Source organism: Physeter macrocephalus, chromosome 3 (assembly GCF_002837175.3).
Source record: "Physeter macrocephalus isolate SW-GA chromosome 3, ASM283717v5, whole genome shotgun sequence".
NCBI classification, from domain to species: domain Eukaryota; kingdom Metazoa; phylum Chordata; class Mammalia; order Artiodactyla; family Physeteridae; genus Physeter; species Physeter macrocephalus.
In genome coordinates, this window is record NC_041216.1 from 18,901,108 (window position 1) to 18,923,804 (window position 22,697).

The following is a 22,697-nucleotide window of genomic DNA, read 5'->3' on the forward strand; positions in this document are numbered from 1 at the left end:
CAAATGAAGCAACTGACAAAGGATTAATCTCCAAAATTCACAAGCAGCTCATGCAGCTCAATATCAAAAAACAAACAACCTAATCCAAAAATGGGCAGAAGACCTAAATAGACATTTCTCCAAAGAAGATATACAGATTGCCAACAAACACGTGAAAGGATGCTCAACATCACTCATCATTAGAGAAATGCAAATCAAAACTACAATGAGTTATCACCTCACACCGGTCAGAATGGACTTCATCAAAAAATCTACAAACGATAAATGCTGGAGAGGGTGTAGAGAAAAGGGAACACTCTTGCACCGTTTGTGGAAATGTAAATTGATACAGCCGCCACTATGAACAGTATGGAGGTTCTTTAAAAAACTAAAAAAAGAAGTATCATATGACCCAGCAATCCCACTCCTGGGCATATACCCAGAAAAAAACATAATTCAAAAAGACACATGCACCCCAATGTTAATTGCAGCACTATTTACAATAGCCAGTTGATGGAAGCAATCTAAATGCCCATCGGCAGATGAATGGATAAAGAAGTTCTGGAACATATATACAATGGAATATTACTCACCCATAAAAAGGAACGAAATTGGGTCATTTGTAGAGGCATGGATGGATCTAGAGACTGTCATACAGAGTGAAGTAAGTCAGGAAGAGAAAAACAAATATCGTATATTAACGCATATATGTGGAACCTAGAAAAATGGTACAGATGAACCGGTTTGCAGGGCAGAAATAGAGACACAGATATAGAGAACAAACGTATGGACACCAAGGGGGGAAAGTGGCGGGGGTGGGGGGAGGTGGTGTGATGAATTGGGAGATTGGGATTGACATGTATACACTAACATGTATAAAATGGATAACTAATAAGAACCTGCTGTGTAAAATAATAAATAAAATTAAATTTAAAAAAATAATTTTTCAAGACTGGGCCTGGGTGGTGGTGCCACCTTGTGGCCACAGTTATTATCTTGAATTTAAGAACTTTTCAGAAGTTCTGCGTATGCACCTGAATTTGTCATTTCAGTCATGGAATAATACAGTCTTGGATGTCCTTAACATTTCAGGGTAGAGAGGGACCTTCAAGGATGCTCAGTGTTTTCTTTATTACTTCTAGCCACAGGGTGCTCCCTCCCTAGAGGAGAAGGCTTGTGCCACAATGGGACAGCTGAGTCTTAGGAAGTCCTCTGTCCCAGATCTCCATGCCTGTCAGTATATAGGGGACCAAGGAGAGCTGCTCATGACAGAGATGGAGAAACCAAGGTCCAGGGAGGTTGTGAGGCCTGCTCAGAGCTGCTCTCGCAGGAGGCATTAACCAACTGGTTAACTGAGGGCAGGGATTTGTCTGCTTTGTTCACTGTTGTATCCTCAGCACATATTAGGTTGCCATAAATATATGTTCAGCGAATGAATGAAGAAAACTATCAGCCCAACCACCAGCAGTTGTGGGCCAATCATTTACTCTCAATAATTATTATTATAATGGCTGACATTCATTGAGGTTCTATTATATGCCAGGCACTGTTCCAAGCTCTACATGTACATTGATTCATTCCCACGACCCTGGGAATGAGGTGGTGCAATCATTATTCCCCAACCTACTAACGGGAAAACTGAGCCTCAGAGATCTTAAGTGACTTGCTCAAGATCACACAGCTAGGAAGTAGCCCTGCCAGGATTTGAACCCAGGCAGAGAGGATTTTCCCAGAGGCTCAGAGCATGGGAGGAAAACTAGATGGGAGTTATTGGCTCTATATAGGCAAACAAGGAGGGGAAGCCGGTACTAATTATCCGCCCATCCGGAGAGGGGCCAGCGTGGACAGTGCTGCGTCAGTGTTTATCCCTTGTAAAGATTTTCAATCCCTCCACCCTTGCGGGGATTGGGGAGAATGGTGGAGGTGGACCTTCGATTTCTCTTCTGGGCTGTCTTGGTGGTTCAGTTTGAGGTTGAAGAAGAGAAAACTTGGCCGTCACTAATCTACATCTCACTCCCGTTGGCAAACTGGCACACCTAGAGATGCTTCTCTGTTCTCGCAGATCTGGCTCCTCCCACTCGCTGCTCCCACATCCAATCAGCAGCGCCTCTTCTGTGTGGCCCTGCCTCTTTACCATGGCCCTGCCTCCCTAGGCCTACCCCGCCCCCGCCCAATTCTGGCCTCCATCACCTCCTGCTTGGACTACTGCAGTCTCCAGCCGGTCTCCAGCCTCCCCCTCCTCCTCTTCCCACAAGACTCCTTTTCGTCTCGATGAAACCCAGTTCTGTGCAGACACCTCCAGGGCTCTTACTGTGATGAGAGTGAAGTCTGAACTCTGGCTAGCACTCCAGGCCTGCCACCAGCCGTGCCAACCCACCTGCCTGCCTCCTTTTCAACCAGCTCTTATTAAATTTCTTTACATATCTATGCATTTATACCCCACCTTGTTCCATACAGAGGATGAAGGCAGCTCCTGACCAAGACTCATCCTGCCAAGTTGATGCTCAGGTCTCAGAGGCCTAGTACCAAGGACACCACCCCAGGAAGTCCTTCATTTGGACCTAGTCTCTGAGTACTTTCTCTGTGCCCTCCAGTCAGTTCCCACCTCCAGCTGTATAGAATGACTGTTAATATGGCCAGGGCTTATCCCTGCCTGAGAGTTCACTGACGTCTGCGTGCAGGAGAGATATACTTTTCTCCAACCCAATTCCACATCAAAGGACACAGGACCACCCTGGATAGCTGTGTCCTGCACGACCGCAAGAAGCGCCATTCTGTAGTTGGGAAGTACACAACCTACACAACAGTACAGAGCCGCCATGAAGGGAAGGCTTGGTACCCGGAGGAAATCGTGTGTAGTACACAACTGTTATCATTAGAGGGCGCTAGACTGGAATAAGCGCGCGCCGCTGCCTCCCAGCCTGGGGGAATCACTCCCAGGGCATAATGGCCTCAGTTCACATTTGCAAAATGAAGATGCTCCGTGGATTAGAAACAATATATATAAACTGCCTGGTATTGGTGGTCACAGCAATGTGTGCAAGGAAGAAAGAGAGTCATAGCTCTCACCCATCCCACCAGCCCTGTCTCAATGGAGAATCTGGGGGGCCCCAAGCTCAGCTGCATGCAGGTGATGATCTCAAACCCACAGGGTCATCGTGAAGGGGAAGGGACTCCAGAGTTGTCAAGCACCCAGCCCGGCACATAGTAGGTGGTCAGCAAATGGCAGTTACTAAGGTTATACCGAGAAGACTGATTCAGCCAGACTGCCTGGGTTCAAGTCCTACTGGAGACATTTCTCAACCCTGGGCAAATTACTTCATCCCTCTGTACTTCAGATGCCTCCTCTGTAAAACGAGGGCAGTATTTGCATCGCAGGGTGGTGGTGAGGATTCAGCGAGTTAATTGATATAAAGTACTTAGTACAGCACCCCACCTCCTGTATCAATTTGTAACCATTAGTTTTTGTCTGTTTCCCCTTCTCCAGAGGCCAAGCCAGCTGGGGTGCAGGGAAGGGCTGATGCAGGGTCACTGTGAGGGTGAAGAGGTGTCATGGGCCTAAGGGATCAAAGGTCAAAGACAGAAAAGGGGTTCTGGAGGCCCAGCCAACGTATATGCGAGGCCAGAAACAGACAGCCAAGGACGGAGGCGGGAGGTGGGGAGCCAGGAGCCGGTGGGGCACGTCATGGCGGGAAAGTGAGGACCACCAGGATGCGGGGAGGGGCGCTCAGGGCTCCAAGTGCATGCAGCCTGACTCCCGCCCCTTGGGGAGCCCTGAGTCAGCAGGGCTGCCCTGTGAGGAAGAGAACACAGGTGTTGAACGAATTTATTCATGAGAAAACTCGGGGTCCATCCTACTGGTTACAAGCTCCAGAAGCTCTTGTCGGAATAGCCGTGAGGGCCGGGGTACCCCCAGGCAGGGGGCTGGTGGGGCTGGCAGCAGCCCTGGGACAGAAGAGCAGACGCAGGCAGCTGTGGGTACTGAGGGGCGTTCTTCCCTGCCCGCCTGCCCAGACCGGGCCCCGCACCCCCTCTAGGGCTAAAGTGCGGCTGGGAGAAGTGGGGGGAGGGGACTAGGCAGCTGGAGAGCCACAGTGAACACAGCCGCCCCTCGAGCCCTCGCCCCTCCTCTTCCTCGTTCCTTGAGGCTCATCCAGAATCCATCCCACCCAGGTCCCTCCTGGGAACCTCTGGGTAAGGGAGACGCCTCCCCAGCATCCGATATTCAGAAAGAGCTTCCCAAGAGGGTGAGGCTGGCTCCATCAGCTTTGAGAGGCCTAGAACCTGGGGGGCAGGGAGAGGCACTAAGATCTGGGAGAGGTGGAGGAGGGAAGGATGCTCTCCGGTCGAGGGCGTCATCCCCTCCCCCGGCCCAGCAAGGCTCCTCCTCCCCTGCCTTCCTCCCCGCCCCCCGGAAAGCCAAGGCAGGCAGGGAGCCTGGCTCCCAGCTCCAGGGCCGTGAGGCAGCAGGGTCCTGCCCAGACCTGACTCCCAACCACGCCACTGAGGGAGGGCCACCGCAGTGCCACCGGGGAGAAGCTGCCCTGGGGACCGGGGTGCAAGGCCTTTGGGGAAGCCGGTGGGGCTGGGGCGTCCTGTTTCTGCCAGCCCTGCCTCAGGGCTGCCACTGGCAAGGCGCCCAACCTCAGCTCAAGGCCCAGTGCCACCATCTGCACCCCCAGGGCCCTGCCCCACCGAGGGGCCATGCGGGCCTTGGCGCGTCTTGGACGGCCTCACCCCAACTCAGCAGCTTAGCCAACTATCCCCCCTCCCTAGGGCACATGTCTAGGAGGCAGAAAAGAAGAGAACCCCCCTCCGAAAAAGAACCCTGAAGACCTCTGCTTCTTCCCCCCAACTCGTGAATATATTAAATTGTGCAGCTTGGCGCCAGTTCCACCCCCTTCAGATCTCCGTGGCAACGGGAAGCATTCCAAGTCCAAGTCTGAATCCAAGTCCATCCAGTGCCAAAGGGGGGCTTCAGCCTCTCCCCAACTCTTCCCCGGGAGGGTGAGACCCCACATTCCACAGGGAACGAGAGGGGAGGAAGAGTCGGGGGCCTCAGTCCTCAGGCCCCTCTTCCTCTGCGTGGGGGGCCCCAGGGGGATCCTCGGGCTCGGGGGTCTGCCCGCCAGGGTGCGGGTGGGAGTGGAGGCCGGGCTGGGAGCCCTGCACGTCCTCGCCCTGCACGTAGACGCTCAGCCCCTCGTGACTGGGCTCCTTGCCGCATGCCTGGCAGCTGCAGTGCAGGATCTTTTCCACCAGCTTGTCCACCCTGGGCACCTCCTCATGGCCAGGGCACTCCAAGGTCACCTGCGGAGGGCAGGAGAGAAGGGGAGAGAGGTTCCCAAGGGCCTGGGGCAGGCAGGAAGGCCCCCAGGGTAACACTCCTCATGGGACCAAGAATCCCAGAGACCCCAGAAGCCTGAGCCCACCTGGGACACCTGGGCCCATCCAGGGGGAGGGGGGTGAGTCCCTGCAGGAGCCACCTGACCTGTTTCCTCACGTCCTGCCACTTTCCTGCCCATCCCCACAGTAGCCAGAGGGCACCTTGAGGGGACCCAAGTGGTCCGCCCCTGCCTGAAATTCCGCCCCCCCCCCAGGGCCCCCACTGCTACCGAAGAAAAACCGACTCCTCACTCAGGCCACCCAGGACCTTGAGAATGACCCCCGGCGGACCTCTCTCTCCACCCCTGACCTTGCCCCACTCCCGCCAACTCTGTCCTGCCTGATCTGCCTGAGACTTTGCACATGCCATTCCCTCTGTCTGGGAGGTCCTTGCCCCACCCGTCCCCTCGCCCTCCCCCACCCCCCCCACCCCCCGCCCGCCCTAGACTTTGCCCACTTAACTTCTACTCAACCTTTGGACCCGAGCCCAGACATCACTTCCTCAACGAGCCCCTCCCAATACCCGCCCACCCTGCCCAGCCAAGGCTCGCCCCGTTAGCGTTCACTCTTCCCCTGTTGTCGCACCACTAGCTGCCTTTCCTTTCCTTCCTCCTTGTCTCTCCCTCCCTCCTTCCACAGAGCACCTTCTCCATGCCAGCTCTGGGGACACAAGGACAGGCATGGTCCTTCAAGGAACTCAGAGTCTAGCAGAGGAAACAGACTTGTCAGAATCACCCAAATGCAGATGAAAAACTGTGTGTGTGACAGATGCTCCAAGCAGAGGTACACAGTGCCTGGGGGATCAGGAAAGGGGTTCTGAGAAAATGATGCCTGAGCCAGGTGCAGAGGAATGACTAGAATTTAACTAGGAGGGGGAGGAGGAGAAAGGTATGCCAAACAGGGAAAAGAGCATGTGCAAAGGCCCCATGGTGGTCGTAAGCGGAGTAGGTTAAGAGAGACTGAAAGGAGGTGGGATTGGTGTCAGGGTCAAGCTAGTGAAGAAGGTGAGAGAGGCAAGATGAAGCTAGAAAGACTGGTGAGCCAGACCATGCCTTGTGGGCAGGCCTTATGGGGCCTGGCATAGATTTTGGTCTCATCCTGTATCAATGGGAAGCCACCGAAAGGATTTCAGCATGTGACTGACTTCAGAAAGAGCTCTTGTCCTGTACATGCTGGTGTCGGACTTGTGAGCCATCACGTGGCAAGGACCATGTCTGTATCTCCAGCACGAGGCTCGAACCCTGCACACAGTGGGGCCACACTAAGCACTTGTGGCCAAGGCCGGTGCCGGCTCTGGGCGGAAGCTGGGCAGGAGCGGGCAGCAGTACTCACGATCTCCCACATGGACTGGGCCGGCATGCAGGAGTCGCAGTGCACCAGGGACTCTGTAGACTGCGGGAAGGTATTGGGAACGCTGTAGCTGAAGCACTGTCCCAGGCACGCCCTGTGGGAGGAGAGCCCACCGCGTCCGTGTCACCACGGTGGAGGCAAGAATGGGCAGCCCTGTCCTCTTCCTCCCTCCTGGGCCCGTGTCCTCACCCCTTCCACCCACCACCCCGGGATCCCACCTGTTCTGGATGGACTTGGCCTCACAGCCGCTGTGGCCCACGATCTGGGTGATGTTCTTGGCCTCGCACCAGGCGCTCTTATCCGGGAACAGGGCCAGCTTGTTGATGGGCGGTGGAGCAGCCAGCAGCATGGCGGGGAGGACAGCCCCCACCAGGACCCGAAGCATCGTGCCCGCGACCTTTGGAGCCCTTGAACTGAGTGCAGACTGCAGGTGAGGCCAGCAGGGTCCAGGAGGCTGGGCAGAGGGCAGGGGGCAGTGGTGTTACAGCGTGGGCTCTGACACCTGACTGTCCGGGTCTAAAGCCTACCTCTGCCACTTACTAGCCAAGCACAATCTTGGCCAAGTTATTGCTCCTGTATGAACCTCAAAACTGGGGCTGCTAATAGTACGAGCATCAGATGGGTATCATGGAGATTAAACAAGGTATTTCATGAAGAGCCCTGAGCAGAGAGACTAGCAGATAATACACATTCCATATGTGTTAGTTATCTTTATAACTTACGTTGTAGCTTTGAGCAAGTTACTTTTTATCTCTGTGCCTCACTTGCTTCATCTAAAGGGGGATGGTGACGCTGTGTGTGGCAATGAATATTGCAAGTACTAAGCCAGACACTCAGTTTCCAAGCACCCTGTTGAGTACTGAACAATCATTAGCTCCCTCCTCACTGTGATGTTGTGGGTCCTTGAGGGGCTGGCCAGCCAGCAGGTCTCCTGGACATGCTGCCACGGTTGTCAGCAAAGCCAACCGTCTTCATGTCACTGTGAATTCTTGTGCCACCTTGGATGGGTGGCCCTCAGGTGAAAAAACTAACCCCAAACTAGACTGTACTTCTCGTTTCGATGCCCCATCAGAGCCCCAAGCCCTGAGTCTACACACACATCACTATCTCCAGCTCCAACCTCACCCCTGAGTCGAACAAAGAGGCGAGGCAATCCAAGCCAAGGGCTTGACGCTCTGTGAATTGGATGGAGCGAGGCACTAATAAGGCAATACCAGAATCTGCCAGGAGATGGAGGTGCAGGGCAGAGTGTGTGTCGCAAGCATTGACTCAAAGGGGATTTTCCCAATGTTCCCCAACTTCATCTTCTGTAGGTTTCGAGCAGACGCAGGCAGCTGTGGGTACTGAGGGGCGTTCTTCCCTGCCCACCTGCCCACCGCCCCCCGGGGCCCCGCACCCCCTCTAGGGCTAAAGTGCGGCTGGGAGAAGTGGGGGGAGGGGACTAGGCAGCTGGAGAGCCACAGTGAACACTGTAAGAATTGTGGAGGAGGGAGGCTTCATAGAGATTCGGAAATGAGGGCAATGCTCACAAAGGGGTCCTCTGGGGGCAGGACATTGGGGAAAAGGCACTGGACTGGGAGTCTGGAATCCACACATGCTGTGGGACCCTGGACACTGTGGCCTGTGTCCCCACCTGTGAAATGAGTGGGGTGCCCTGGACTGGTGGTTTCCAAACCTGGTAGAGCGTCAGAATTCCCTGAGGACTAGTGAAGTGAAAGTTTTAGGGTGGGGTGGGATTCTGCATTTTTTTACGAGCTTCCAGGGTGGTTCTGATATGCAGGCCAGGCTTAATTTAAGAAGTGGTCCAGCTCGCTCAGACTGGGATTCTGTGTCTTGGGACAGTCCCCAGAGGGGCCTGGGTGGGGCCGAATTGGGAGCAAGGGCCAAGTATGGTCCCCCTGGTCTCACAGACGCCCAGTACTAGTCAGGCTGGCTCGGGGCTGGAAATCCCATTCAGAACAAGGCTACCCTCAGCCCACCTTCTGCTGAAGTGGCAGGTATTTGGTAAAAAGCCGGGAAGTGAGAGGTGTTGGGGGGTCTTGCCCGCTCCTGCAGGCTAACTACGCGGGCTGACTCAGCTGGGCTTGCAGGGAGGCCCAGGCCGGCCTGAGGAGCTGTGACCGCCTCCGCGGTAGCTCCTCTCTCTCCATCCAGCAAGCTCTGCTCAGGTCCCGCCCCTTCTCCCTGCAGGAGGTCTCCGGAAGCAGAGACAAGTCCCATCTCACTGGATCTCAATGCCTGGCTGACCCCTGCTCCCGGCCCAGTGGGGAGGGGTGAAGCGGGGAGAGCAGTGCGAGGTGAGTCCAGACCCTCTGCCCCATCCAAGGGAGTCTGTGTCATGACCCAGGCTCTCGCCCACACACTTCCGGTCTCACAAGGTGGACAGCAGAGCCCATGTTTTCAGTACAACCACATCCTAAGGAAATAGAATGGACTTTTTCCTAACTGGCAACCTAATTTTTCAACACCCTTAGCATCCAGGAGGCCTTCTCACCCCACCAGGTCCTTTTCTGTCCCTGGGGAATTAGCCTCTGCACCAGGGTCCGACCACTGTAGCACACTAAACACACACACACACACACACACACACACGCACCACGCCTTCGGTTCCCAGCATCCAGCCTGGTGCGGGAGCAGCTGGAGGGCAGGGCCAGCAAATGGTTAGAAGAAGGCAAGCCTCTCCCCAGCTTTAACTTCTGCTTTCCGTAACCTCCTCTGGAAATCCTTCCCACCTAAGGCCCCAGCGGATTCAGATGGAAGTTTCTACCTGTGGGCTCTGGTGACATCTGGATTCACACAGAAAGCATGTGGGGTTTGTGGTGAGTTATTTTTCAAACTTATCAGACCAGATGCGCCCAGTCCCTTCCTCTCCCTGTTCTCCTCCTCCCCTGCCCCACCCTGACACACACAAAGGGCCGGGTCTGGGTCTCCTCTATTCACAACAGACTGTGACAGACCCCATTTCAAACCCTAGCTCAGCCCCTTTAACTTTTCTGTGCCTCAGTTTCCTCACCTGCAAAGTGGGGGTAGCTGCCTCTTAGGGCAATTGTGAGAATTAAACTGAAGAGGGCATGGAAATTTCAGGAGAGGACACCTGTCACAGGATGTCCTCAGCAGAGGTCACTACGAGTGCTAGCTTTGAGTCACCCAGGTCTACTCACCCTCCCTGAACTCTGCCTACACCCTTCTGTCTCCCCCTCCCCCCTCCCCCACACACCCCTTGCCCTCCCCTCCTTTTCCCCCTCGGCCCCATGGTGGTCGTAAGCGGAGTAGGTTAAGAGAGACTGAAAGGAGGTGGGATTGGTGTCAGGGTCAAGCTAGTGAAGAAGGTGAGAGAGGCAAGATGAAGCTAGAAAGACTGGTGAGCCAGACCATGCCTTGTGGGCAGGCCTTATGGGGCCTGGCATAGATTTTGGTCTCATCCTGTATCAATGGGAAGCCACCGAAAGGATTTCAGCATGTGACTGACTTCAGAAAGAGCTCTTGTCCTGTACATGCTGGTGTCGGACTTGTGAGCCATCACGTGGCAAGGACCATGTCTGTATCTCCAGCACGAGGCTCGAACCCTGCACACAGTGGGGCCACACTAAGCACTTGTGGCCAAGGCCGGTGCCGGCTCTGGGCGGAAGCTGGGCAGGAGCGGGCAGCAGTACTCACGATCTCCCACATGGACTGGGCCGGCATGCAGGAGTCGCAGTGCACCAGGGACTCTGTAGACTGCGGGAAGGTATTGGGAACGCTGTAGCTGAAGCACTGTCCCAGGCACGCCCTGTGGGAGGAGAGCCCACCGCGTCCGTGTCACCACGGTGGAGGCAAGAATGGGCAGCCCTGTCCTCTTCCTCCCTCCTGGGCCCGTGTCCTCACCCCTTCCACCCACCACCCCGGGATCCCACCTGTTCTGGATGGACTTGGCCTCACAGCCGCTGTGGCCCACGATCTGGGTGATGTTCTTGGCCTCGCACCAGGCGCTCTTATCCGGGAACAGGGCCAGCTTGTTGATGGGCGGTGGAGCAGCCAGCAGCATGGCGGGGAGGACAGCCCCCACCAGGACCCGAAGCATCGTGCCCGCGACCTTTGGAGCCCTTGAACTGAGTGCAGACTGCAGGTGAGGCCAGCAGGGTCCAGGAGGCTGGGCAGAGGGCAGGGGGCAGTGGTGTTACAGCGTGGGCTCTGACACCTGACTGTCCGGGTCTAAAGCCTACCTCTGCCACTTACTAGCCAAGCACAATCTTGGCCAAGTTATTTCTCCTGTATGAACCTCAAAACTGGGGCTGCTAATAGTACGAGCATCAGATGGGTATCATGGAGATTAAACAAGGTATTTCATGAAGAGCCCTGAGCAGAGAGACTAGCAGATAATACACATTCCATATGTGTTAGTTATCTTTATAACTTACGTTGTAGCTTTGAGCAAGTTACTTTTTATCTCTGTGCCTCACTTGCTTCATCTAAAGGGGGATGGTGACGCTGTGTGTGGCAATGAATATTGCAAGTACTAAGCCAGACACTCAGTTTCCAAGCACCCTGTTGAGTACTGAACAATCATTAGCTCCCTCCTCACTGTGATGTTGTGGGTCCTTGAGGGGCTGGCCAGCCAGCAGGTCTCCTGGACATGCTGCCACGGTTGTCAGCAAAGCCAACCGTCTTCATGTCACTGTGAATTCTTGTGCCACCTTGGATGGGTGGCCCTCAGGTGAAAAAACTAACCCCAAACTAGACTGTACTTCTCGTTTCGATGCCCCATCAGAGCCCCAAGCCCTGAGTCTACACACACATCACTATCTCCAGCTCCAACCTCACCCCTGAGTCGAACAAAGAGGCGAGGCAATCCAAGCCAAGGGCTTGACGCTCTGTGAATTGGATGGAGCGAGGCACTAATAAGGCAATACCAGAATCTGCCAGGAGATGGAGGTGCAGGGCAGAGTGTGTGTCGCAAGCATTGACTCAAAGGGGATTTTCCCAATGTTCCCCAACTTCATCTTCTGTAGGTTTCGAGCAGACGCAGGCAGCTGTGGGTACTGAGGGGCGTTCTTCCCTGCCCACCTGCCCACCGCCCCCCGGGGCCCCGCACCCCCTCTAGGGCTAAAGTACGGCTGGGAGGAGTGGGGGGAGGGGACTAGGCAGCTGGAGAGCCACAGTGAACACTGTAAGAATTGTGGAGGAGGGAGGCTTCATAGAGATTCGGAAATGAGGGCAATGCTCACAAAGGGGTCCTCTGGGGGCAGGACATTGGGGAAAAGGCACTGGACTGGGAGTCTGGAATCCACACATGCTGTGGGACCCTGGACACTGTGGCCTGTGTCCCCACCTGTGAAATGAGTGGGGTGCCCTGGACTGGTGGTTTCCAAACCTGGTAGAGCGTCAGAATTCCCTGAGGACTAGTGAAGTGAAAGTTTTAGGGTGGGGTGGGATTCTGCATTTTTTTACGAGCTTCCAGGGTGGTTCTGATATGCAGGCCAGGCTTAATTTAAGAAGTGGTCCAGCTCGCTCAGACTGGGATTCTGTGTCTTGGGACAGTCCCCAGAGGGGCCTGGGTGGGGCCGAATTGGGAGCAAGGGCCAAGTATGGTCCCCCTGGTCTCACAGACGCCCAGTACTAGTCAGGCTGGCTCGGGGCTGGAAATCCCATTCAGAACAAGGCTACCCTCAGCCCACCTTCTGCTGAAGTGGCAGGTATTTGGTAAAAAGCCGGGAAGTGAGAGGTGTTGGGGGGTCTTGCCCGCTCCTGCAGGCTAACTACGCGGGCTGACTCAGCTGGGCTTGCAGGGAGGCCCAGGCCGGCCTGAGGAGCTGTGACCGCCTCCGCGGTAGCTCCTCTCTCTCCATCCAGCAAGCTCTGCTCAGGTCCCGCCCCTTCTCCCTGCAGGAGGTCTCCGGAAGCAGAGACAAGTCCCATCTCACTGGATCTCAATGCCTGGCTGACCCCTGCTCCCGGCCCAGTGGGGAGGGGTGAAGCGGGGAGAGCAGTGCGAGGTGAGTCCAGACCCTCTGCCCCATCCAAGGGAGTCTGTGTCATGACCCAGGCTCTCGCCCACACACTTCCGGTCTCACAAGGTGGACAGCAGAGCCCATGTTTTCAGTACAACCACATCCTAAGGAAATAGAATGGACTTTTTCCTAACTGGCAACCTAATTTTTCAACACCCTTAGCATCCAGGAGGCCTTCTCACCCCACCAGGTCCTTTTCTGTCCCTGGGGAATTAGCCTCTGCACCAGGGTCCGACCACTGTAGCACACTAGCGGAGACCCACCTAAGGCCAGAGCTCCCTGGGCCTCCCCAGGTGAGGCCGGCCCCCAGAGACCTCAGAGAGGTCCGGGGACTTTTGTCCTATGCCTGACTCCATCGGGATTCCTCAGGAAGGCCAGGTCAGGCGGGGCAGGGGGTGATGTTAGGTTTCCTTAGGATCGGGAACGGAGCTTGCGGTTGTAATGAAAGTAGCCTGGAGATGAGCGCTGGGGCTGGTTTGGGGTTTGGATTAGGAGAGGTTAGGACTGACGCTATGGGCCCGGACCAGGCTAAGGGGGAGCGGAGTTGAGACGGGGGCTGAGGTTAATAACAAGGTGTAGTGGGAGACGGGACACCGGTGAGTGTTTCAGGGGAGTCACTGGCCTGGAGGGTGAGAGGACTGGTTATCACACGTCAGGTTGTAGCAGATGCTGAGGGGAAATGAGATAAACTGAGGCAGAAGGCCACCTCCCTTATCTACCCCCCTCTCTAGGGCACAGCTAAAGGTCAGCTGGGCCCACAGAAGGGGTGCTATGACCCAACCCACCAGGCCCGGCCTCTCACCAAGCCCTGGCCGGAACCTCAGAGGAGAGGCCAGGCCACACTCAGCCTCCCCAGGCCAGCAGCCCTGAGCTCCAGCCGAAGCATGGCCCCGGGAGCCTCCTAAGTTCAAGTCCCAGGCCTCCCACCTAGGAGCTGCGTGACTTCTGGAAGTACAGTCCACCTCTCTGCACCCACCGACCTCAGCCCTAAAACGGGGAGCAGAGCCCTTTCCTTGAAAATGACTCGGAGGATGCGATGAAAGCACCCAGCACCCCGCAGGGACCCACCTCAGGCCAGCTCCCTTCCCCCGGGGGGATGGTGGGGAGGCCTGGGCTGGCATCAGAGCCAAAGCTGGACGCTGGAGCAGAAACCAGGGGGGACGCGGGGCCGGTCTCCCACACACACCCTCCCACCCAGCCCCCAAGAACCCCTGCTGCCCCCCCTTCACACTGGACTCGGCTCTTTGCTAGCAGGTTTTATTTTTTGTTGGCTTGTGTTTTGTTTTTTCAGGCAGCAGCTCAGCTGATTTTTTTTTTTTTTTTGATCCAGCAGTCGGACCTTCCTTCTTGAGACTTGAGAGCCTCACCCAGATTCTCATCCCTTCCTCCCACCCTGAAGGTCACACGACAAGTCACGGGAGTCCCAGAACGCCAGGGTGGGAAGGGCATCCCCCAAGCCAATCCTCTTGCTTTGCAGAGGGGTTGTCCCGAGGCCCCCAGCAAGTCAGGCCAAGCAGTGCCCTTCCCCAGGCCAGGCGGTTCCCTGCAGTTTGACACCAGTTTACCAGGCACCTTCTAGGAGGGAGGAGAGGGCGGCGAGGGTGGGGGCCTGGGGAGCTCAGAGCCTGGAGGGGAGGTCGAGGGAGGTGGGTGAAGAGGAAGCAGCTGTTCAGTGCGGGGCAGTCAGACAGCTGGAGGGGCCGGGGGAGGAGAGATTCTCAATTCTGGATTGAACTCAGGAGTACAATTAGTTACCCGTGATTGAGAGAACTGCACGGGCAAGGCCAGGAAAGGGGGTTTACGGGTATCAGCCCAGCACACCCCTCCCAGCCTCCTAGTAGTAAGAGATGCTCCTGTGGGCCAGGTACCGTTCTAAGGCTTTTATGTATATTCACTATTCGGTCCTTATAACAACCCTAGGAGGCAGATACGGTATTTCCCCCATTTTATAGATGAAGAAACCGAGGCACAGGGAGGCTAAGAGATTTGCTCAAGCTGACACAGTTAGCATTCGCTAAAGCTGAGATTTGAACTGGACAGCAGCAGGGTAACCACAAAGAGCTTCACAAAAGAGGAAGACAAGCTGACGGGGAATGATCTGAAGCAAGCAGAGGCCGGGGCTTCCCGCCCCAGCAGCTGCGTCTCTTACCCTGTCAGCACTCCGGGGCTCAGCCACAGCCAGGGTTAGAAGCATGGGCGCCCCACGGGGCAGAGTTCAAATCCCAGCCTGGACTCCCCTGCAGAGGAGCATGCGGCCGTGGCCGACCCCTGGCTCACTGGAGCCCTGGGGAAGGTACGGCGCCGCCCTTCCTCCGAGTTGTGGGGAGGCCACAATCAGGGCACCCTCAGCCCAGGGTGGGTACCTTCCTATCACCCCACCGTCCACTCCCCAATCCAAGCCCTCCGGATCCTCAGAGGCCTTGTGCCGACACCTGACACATCTGAGGCTGCCAACAACACAGAAAGAAGGCCCCTGGGGGAGGGGAGGGGACACAGCCGACCCACTCCAGCCCCGTGGAAACTGAGGCACAGAGCAAGGAAGTGACGGCCCATGTCTCCCACGCAGGGGACGAGGGCACCTGCCCTGGCAGCTTCCTGGGGAAGGACGGGGGTGGGGCAGCGAGAACGTAGGCTTTGGGGTCGGGCCTGTGGGGTCCTCTCTACGTTTCACGCCTACCAGAACCTAGCATCTTCCCTGAGATGCTTGCCAACAACTCAGAAGCCCGAGCCCCAGCCCTAGATATCCCGACCCCACACTCTGGGTTGTGGGATGCAACCCAGGCATCTGTATCCACTCCCACATGATTCTGAGGACCAGCCAGTTCAAGAGCCCCCCAACTCCCCAGAGAAGGGTCCCCCGTAACAGCAATGCAGACAGGGGTCACCCAACCCACTGCCTAGGCCTAGTGCCTGGAATCAAACCTGAAATTCAGGGCTTCCCTGGTGGCGCAGTGGTTGAGAGTCCGCCTGCCGATGCAGGGGACATGGGTTCGTGCCCCGGTCCGGGAAGATCCCACGTGCCGCGGAGCGGCTGGGCCCATGAGCCATGGCCGCTGAGCCTGCGCGACCAGAGCCTGTGCTCCGCAACGGGAGAGGCCACAACAGTGAGAGGCCCGCGTACCGCAAAAAAAAAAAACAAACCCCTGAAATTCACCAGAGGGGCCTAGATTTCAAGGAAGACCTCTGGCCCGTCTGCACCCACCGTAGAGCACCCACTGCACAGGAAGGAGTTGATTTAGTAAAACAAGTGAATAATCACCCTCCCCGTTTCCTCTTTGGGATGAATCTGAATATTCAGGGTCCTTAAGGCCAGGTACAACAGAATTTTCTTGGTACAATGGTCCACTCACCCCCAAACACACACACACACACACACACACACACACACACACGCACCACGCCTTCGGTTCCCAGCATCCAGCCTGGTGCGGGAGCAGCTGGAGGGCAGGGCCAGCAAATGGTTAGAAGAAGGCAAGCCTCTCCCCAGCTTTAACTTCTGCTTTCCGTAACCTCCTCTGGAAATCCTTCCCACCTAAGGCCCCAGCGGATTCAGATGGAAGTTTCTACCTGTGGGCTCTGGTGACATCTGGATTCACACAGAAAGCATGTGGGGTTTGTGGTGAGTTATTTTTCAAACTTATCAGACCAGATGCGCCCAGTCCCTTCCTCTCCCTGTTCTCCTCCTCCCCTGCCCCACCCTGACACACACAAAGGGCCGGGTCTGGGTCTCCTCTATTCACAACAGACTGTGACAGACCCCATTTCAAACCCTAGCTCAGCCCCTTTAACTTTTCTGTGCCTCAGTTTCCTCACCTGCAAAGTGGGGGTAGCTGCCTCTTAGGGCAATTGTGAGAATTAAACTGAAGAGGGCATGGAAATTTCAGGAGAGGACACCTGTCACAGGATGTCCTCAGCAGAGGTCACTACGAGTGCTAGCTTTGAGTCACCCAGGTCTACTCACCCTCCCTGAACTCTGCCTACACCCTTCTGTCTCCCCCTCCCCCCTCCCCCACACACCCCTTGCCCTCCCCTCCTTTTCCCCCTCCCCTCCCCCTCCCCCTCCCTCCCACTGGATCCTGAATGCGTCCTGAGAATATCTAAACCCCGGGGTTGCATCTGCCTCGAAGAAAATGGATTTAGGGGAAACTCAAACAAGATGATGACTGGGCGAGGGTTTTATGAACTGTCTGTGCTGCCAGGGTGGGAGCGGAGAGGAAGATCCCACTCAGACTCTAATTCTTGGGCCACTGACTGAAGGGAAAGGGTCCCAGAAAGACCAGCAACTTCGAGCAAACAGGCTGGGCCTGGCTGCCGGTGTACATGCTGCTGGGTGCAGAGGGTGTGGCATCTGCGGCCGCGGCCCTAGGCTTGGGGACCAGCAGGAGTGCGGCAACCACCGCAGGTCTTGGAATGAGTGCAGGGGACTTCCTTGAATGGTGCAACTGAAGGGAGGGGCGAGCCAGGGTCAGACCCCAGCCCTGATCAGCTCAGCAGGCCCACTCTGGGGTCCAAGGACAAGTTCAGGCCCAAGCTCATCCGCTGACTGCCTGTGTGCCTGGAGGCAGGACAGTACAGTGCTTAGAGGCCACTGACCACTCATTTCACCAGCCCAGGCCTCCCATTTGCCCCTGTGAAATGGGAAGCACGGCCTGGGAAAGTGCATCCTAGCAGATTCCCTCAAGAGGAGCCTGGCTCCAGTGCGCTGCTTAAGGCCACTGTGATTCCATGACCCCAGTCACCACAGGGTGGCTTCCTTCCTTCCCTCAGCGCTGGCAGAGCATGAACCAACCGTCCAGGGGCGGACACGAAGGGCCAAGCCCATGCCCCAAAGGCCTGCCCATCTCTGCCAAGCAGCTCCACCTCCCTGGCTACAGCCCCCCAGCCCAGACCACGGCCCGCCTGCCCGCAGACCCTCCTGACCGAAAACTGTCTCCAAAACAAATCGATGCTAATGAGCTGCTGCAGGGCCGACCTACACATCTGCTCAGCAGAAGTCCCACTGCAGACTTCACCAGCATCCCTGCCCGCTCCCGCTCCCGCAGTCTGCGACCCTTGGGGGTGGGGGTGGGGAGGAGCGAACTCAGTTGGAAATTTCACTCTAAAAGGATGAAGATATATGCGGCTAATGCACAGCACATCCTCCTGGGTCCACCCTCTAGCACGCAGGCCCAAGAGAAAGAGGTCCAGCTCGCAAGGGTGGGGATGGGGGGGGTCACCGACGAAATGTTCCAGCCTCGCCTTTTCTTTGGCCCCAACCAAAGGCAAACCACACCCAAGCGGCCCCAGCAACTGGAGGAGTTTCAGGAGGCTGGTGGTTTCCACAGTAACAAAGGGTGAGGGGCTCCTTGTTGACAAATTGCTTCCCCACCCCCATCCCCCGTCAGCGCCCAGCCTTTGGCCTCCGGCCCTGACCTCTGTTTTCCTGGGGTTCCCGTAGTTACAGGCTGGTGTCCTCCAGCTGGGCGAGGACCTCGGAAAGCCTGAAAATGTGCCCTTCTCCCCGGGTGCCGGCCAACCCCCTGGCCACGCCAAGGCGGCCAGCTGCCCCCTTTACTGCGGCTTGTAAAAGATCAGAATCGCCCCGCCCAGGGAGCGGGGCGGGCAGGTGGCCGGCAGCACGGCCCAGTTGTCCAGGCCGCCTCGCGGGGGTGGAACTCTTAAGAAAACTGAGCCCCCGGAAAGGCTGGCTCCCCTGCCCCAGACTCAATTCCAGGGGGATGACCCAGGCCAGTCCCCCGGGGCAGGCGGAAGGTAGGGGGAGGGTTTCGCTTCTTTTACCAGGTTTAGGAAACTATTCACGATCCCCGGTGGGGGCCCCGTGCCTCCGACCCGGGCTGGGGGCGCTGTCCGAATTTGAGGGCGGGGGACCAGGAAGACGCAGGAACTCGGAGAGAGACTCCCACAGCGGGGCAGGCGGAGAGACGGAGAGAAAACATAAAGGCAGAGGCACAAACCCAGGGAAATGGAAAACAGGCAGAAGCGGAGAAACAGAAAGAAAGGGACCAGAACCAGAGAAAGAGAGGAACGGAAATAGAGAGACGGAGACAGGCAGATGGGGAGATAGAAACACAGAGAGAGACAAAAAGGAGGCAGAAACGTACGGGAGTGGAGAGGCTCGCGGCGCGGCGAGGCCCGGACAGAGCAGCGGGGACGCGCGAGCCCCGCGGCCGAGCTCCGGGCGCTGCCCCGGCGGCCGCGCGGCCCGACCCGCCCTCGACCCGCCCGGCTTTCTCTCGGCCGTGCATCTCCCTCCCTTTCTCTCTTGGCCGCGGAACTCCTACCGAGAAATGGAAACCCCTGTTGAGTCGGGGGACCGGCTCGGGGCGCAGGGGTGCTCCCTGGCCACCCCGTGCCGCGCCCACGTCCCCAGCCCCAGCGCCCCGAGCCCCCCGCGCTCCCGGGCTCGGCGGCGGCGCCTCCGCACGGTGCCCTGGGCTGGCGGGAGGGCCGGGGGCGCGGCGCTGCGCCTGCGGCCGAAGCCTCTGGAAGCTGGGCGCCCGCGTGCCGGCCCGGGCGGGACTTACCGCGCGCGCGGCGGCGGTGGGAAGCGCGGCGCGCCCGCCGGTTCCTGCGGAGCTGTCTGCGGGCCGCGGGGGGCAGGCGCGGCGCCCCCGGGAGGCTCGGGGAGGCGGCCGGCAGGGCTGGCGGCGGCCCCGCGAGGCTCGGCTGGGCTGCGCTGCGCGCTGTCTGCGGCCCCGGGCGGGCGCGCGGTGCGGGGGAGCGGCGAGCCGAGCGGCTCCGACGTCAGGGGTGTCTCCGCTCCAAATAGGGAGCGAGGGCGGGGGCAGTGGAGGGAGGGACGCGAAAAAGAAAGAGCGGGCGGGCGCGCTGGGCCGCTCCCTCCGCGCGCGCAGGAGGGGGCGCCTCAGCCGCCCGGGGCCCCGGCCCCTTCTCCCCGTCGCCCTCGAGCCCCGGGCCGGGCTCCGGCGCGGTCCGACGGCGCGGCGGAGCTTCCGGGGCCGCCCTGGTCGGCGCCCTAGGGGCAGGGCAGAGAGCCCGGCGCCCCGGCTCGTTCTAAAGCGCCCTCCGCCGGATTTCTCTGCGCTCGGACTTCTCTCCAACATTCCCCCAGCCCGGCCATCGGGCCGTGCCAGGCCTCCGGGTGACAAAGATGGAAGTGTTCCTTTTTGTGGGAACCGGGTGCTGCAGTCTTGCTCCGAGGGTGTGGCGCCCCAGTTCACCGAGCCGCGGCACCAGGAGACTGTCCTCCCTCAGTCCTGCGGTGCGCCCAACCTATCCGCTCCCGGCCGTGCGACCCGGGGCTGGTCCGCGCTCTTAGTTCCCTAGTGTCACTCGACCTCCGCCCGGCCTCGCCTCAGCGCCAGGCACTTGGCTTAAGTGTGCAGAGAAGGGTCTGAGAGTCCCGAGGAGGACTATTCGGAACGTCGGAAACTGGACTCACTTCTCTGACTCCTGGGAAGAGCAGAGCGCCCAGCGCGGCGTCCCAGCCTCAAGCTGTTGGGTACAGGGGTACCCAGCTTATCAGCCCGTACTTGGGCACTCGGGCGGGTTTCGGTCGTGCCCTCTCTGTTTGGTGTGCCAGTGAAGCGAGAAAATAGCTTTGCTCCTGGAAAGTAGTAGCCCGGTCCTGAGACAAGATTTCGGAATTTTGCGTTCTACCACAGTGGTGGGTGTCCATGCATCTCACCCCAGCCTGGCTGGAAGCCCCCAAATGGAAGCAGCCCTGCTCATCCAATGTCACAGGTTGCTGAGCATCCCGGTGGCTCCTAGTGGCCTGCTGATAATTCCACGGTGTACGCTGACCTATCTGCCTCTCCAAACCCAGTACTGCGTCTCTATGCCTCCTAGCTCTTGCTTGTGCTGTTCCCTCTGCCTGGGGTTCCCTTCCCCTCCTTTCGTCTCCTGGTAAAGGCATTCTTCAAGCACCAGGTTGGAAAGCCTTCCCAAGACCCAAGTAGCATAAACCCCTCCCTTCTCCGGTGTGATCCTGGAAGCACAGGATACATACCCTCTGTTCATGGTAATTTCCCTCTAGACTAGTTGAGTAGATCTCTTTCCTCCACTTGACTGTGGGCTCCTTGAGGGCAGGGATCACCTGTGTCAGTGTCCCCAGGGCTTGGCATCAAGGGGTACAATATATTTGGTTGAATTAAGTAATTAATATCCCCCATAAATGTTTCCATGAGTATAACTGTAATAATGCTCATAATAACTCAGGCATATTGAGCACCTTCCTATACTACGTGCCTGGTCCCATTCTAAGCACTTTCCACCCACACAATAAATCTGTGAAATAAACAGTATTGTTATCCCCATTTCATAAGTGAAAGTACCAAGACCAAGAGAGAGGTTAAGTAACTGGCCTAAAGTCACACAGTAAAGGGGATGCCAGCTACCGTCTGTTGGAGGAAACACATCCCACCAGGTGTAGCCTTACTGCCTGGTACACAGGAGGCACTCAGGAAACACTGACCATTGTGCTCACCACTGCCACTCTCAATGTGCACCCCAGGTGGGGTGGGGACTGGATGTCTACATTTTGTAAGAACCCACCCCACTGCAAGAAGCCAATTGGGTAGCCTAATGAGTTTGTCAAATCATACAGACAGCCTGAAGTAGAAGCCCTTGACAGTTCAGCCACCCAACCACCTAATCAAGGACATGGGGTTTGGGATTGGGTCACACCTGTCTGGTGAAGACTGGTAATTACAGGAGGGCTACCATGTGAACAAGGGGTCTGGAAGGTAACTTGTTAATACTGTCAACAGCTATCACTTTGTGCCAGGCATTATACTAAGCACTATGCCTGCTTTATTGTATGGAAACCGGACCATAATCCTATCATTATTCCCATTTTACAGATGAGAAAAATCAAGGCTTCAGAGGCCCAGTTACCTGCCCCAGATCACACCACTAGTGATGGACAAAGTCCAGACTTGAATCCAGACCCGTCAACTCCAAAGCCCATGCTCCTTTGCCCACCACACCCTCTTGACTGCCTCAGAGCCCCTCCATCAGGCTGCAGCAAGGATGCTGCACCACCAGGACCCAGGGTGGTGGGGCCCCAGCGGGAGAGGCAGAACCTGTCACGTCAGAGTCTCCAAGCACACGGAGATGCACCTGGCTGGCAGCGGTGCGCCAGTTGCCCCAACAGGCCTGGCTGGCCCTGGGCACGGGCCTGAAGCCAGAGCCTGCTGGCCCTGGGCCAGCCTCTTGGGGCCGAGGTAATGTGGGGCCCAGAGCTGGGGTAGAGGGCTGAAAGCCTCTCTCCCCAGCTCATTAGCAAACATCTGGGCTCAGGAAAATGACCGACCTGGAATGTGACTGGGCTATGGGGAGCTGCTCCCTCCCCGAGTCCTGGGAATGTGAGCTCCCTCCCGCAGGGCACGGGCTTGGGCCAGCTGTTTCCTCTAATCCCGTCAGCTTGGCCTCAACAGGGGTCCAAACCTCTGCACTCTCCCGGAGAAAGAGGGAAAACAAAAAAAGGCCTTCCCTCCCAGTCTGGCCCACTGACTCAGAAGGTTGGTACTGGGGCCTGGGACAATCACAGTCCCTCCCTCTTCTGCAAGATAAAGACCAAGAGAGTCCACATGTCCAAATGTGTAGGTGGGAGGGGCCGTGAGGACTCATCACGGAAGGTTCTGGGGTCTTCCTGCTTGGGTTTGAATCCTTGCTCCATCACCCACTGACTCTGTGCCAGTTGTTTCCTGTCTGGGCCTCGGTTTCCTTCTCTGTAAAGTGCAGCTGGTAACAGCATATACTCTCTAGAGTTGTTGCCAGGGCTCTCATTTATTTATTTATTTATTTATTTACATAAACTCTTTTATTTATTTGTTTATCTATGTTTGGCTGTGTTCCGTCTTCGTTGCTGCGCACAGGCTTCTCATTGCGGTGGCTTCTCTTGTTGCAGAGCACGGGCTCTCCTGAAATTCACCAGAGGGGCCTAGATTTCAAGGAAGACCTCTGGCCCGTCTGCACCCACCGTAGAGCACCCACTGCACAGGAAGGAGTTGATTTAGTAAAACAAGTGAATAA

General features: G+C 57.1%; 2 protein-coding genes across 4 annotated transcripts; both read right to left on the minus strand.

Moving 5' to 3' along the window:
* Positions 1–3,797: 3,797 nt before the first annotated feature.
* NBL1 (NBL1, DAN family BMP antagonist) lies at positions 3,798–7,888 on the minus strand. 2 transcript variants are annotated; one of them, XM_028487786.2, is made up of 4 exons: positions 6,933–7,888; positions 6,697–6,808; positions 6,009–6,068; positions 3,798–5,289 (listed from the first exon to the last, which is right to left on the minus strand). In XM_028487786.2, exons 1-4 carry the CDS (start codon positions 7,097–7,099, stop codon positions 5,038–5,040), a joined length of 591 nt encoding a protein of 196 aa, XP_028343587.1. In that variant the 5' UTR covers positions 7,100–7,888; the 3' UTR covers positions 3,798–5,037. The 2 variants fall into 2 exon arrangements, with proteins under 2 accessions (XP_028343587.1, XP_023981436.1); XM_024125668.3 differs by lacking the exon at positions 6,009–6,068 and having other exon boundaries at positions 6,933–7,878.
* A 2,089-nt stretch (positions 7,889–9,977) lies between these two features.
* Positions 9,978–19,326, minus strand: LOC102977782 (neuroblastoma suppressor of tumorigenicity 1-like). Of its 2 annotated transcripts, XM_024125671.3 has the most exons (4): positions 19,226–19,326; positions 10,608–10,843; positions 10,372–10,483; positions 9,978–10,280 (listed from the first exon to the last, which is right to left on the minus strand). In XM_024125671.3, exons 2-4 carry the CDS (start codon positions 10,772–10,774, stop codon positions 10,185–10,187), a joined length of 375 nt encoding a protein of 124 aa, XP_023981439.1. In that variant the 5' UTR covers positions 10,775–10,843; positions 19,226–19,326; the 3' UTR covers positions 9,978–10,184. The 2 variants fall into 2 exon arrangements, with proteins under 2 accessions (XP_023981439.1, XP_023981438.1); XM_024125670.3 differs by having other exon boundaries at positions 9,978–10,483.
* Between the last annotated feature and the right edge of the window lie 3,371 nt (positions 19,327–22,697).

Excerpts from the sequence above, each read along its gene's own strand:
- NBL1 (XM_028487786.2), bottom strand. The coding sequence starts at position 7,099 with ATGCTTCGGGTCCTGGTGGGGGCTGTCCTCCCCGCCATGCTGCTGGCT. Across the intron at positions 6,809-6,932 it reads GCCAAGTCCATCCAGAACAG|GGCGTGCCTGGGACAGTGCT; the intron begins GTGGGATCCCGG and ends CTCCTCCCACAG. Across the intron at positions 6,069-6,696 it reads CCCAGTCCATGTGGGAGATC|ACTCTGAGTTCCTTGAAGGA; the intron begins GTGAGTACTGCT and ends TTCCTCTGCTAG.
- LOC102977782 (XM_024125670.3), bottom strand. The coding sequence starts at position 10,774 with ATGCTTCGGGTCCTGGTGGGGGCTGTCCTCCCCGCCATGCTGCTGGCT. Across the intron at positions 10,484-10,607 it reads GCCAAGTCCATCCAGAACAG|GGCGTGCCTGGGACAGTGCT; the intron begins GTGGGATCCCGG and ends CTCCTCCCACAG.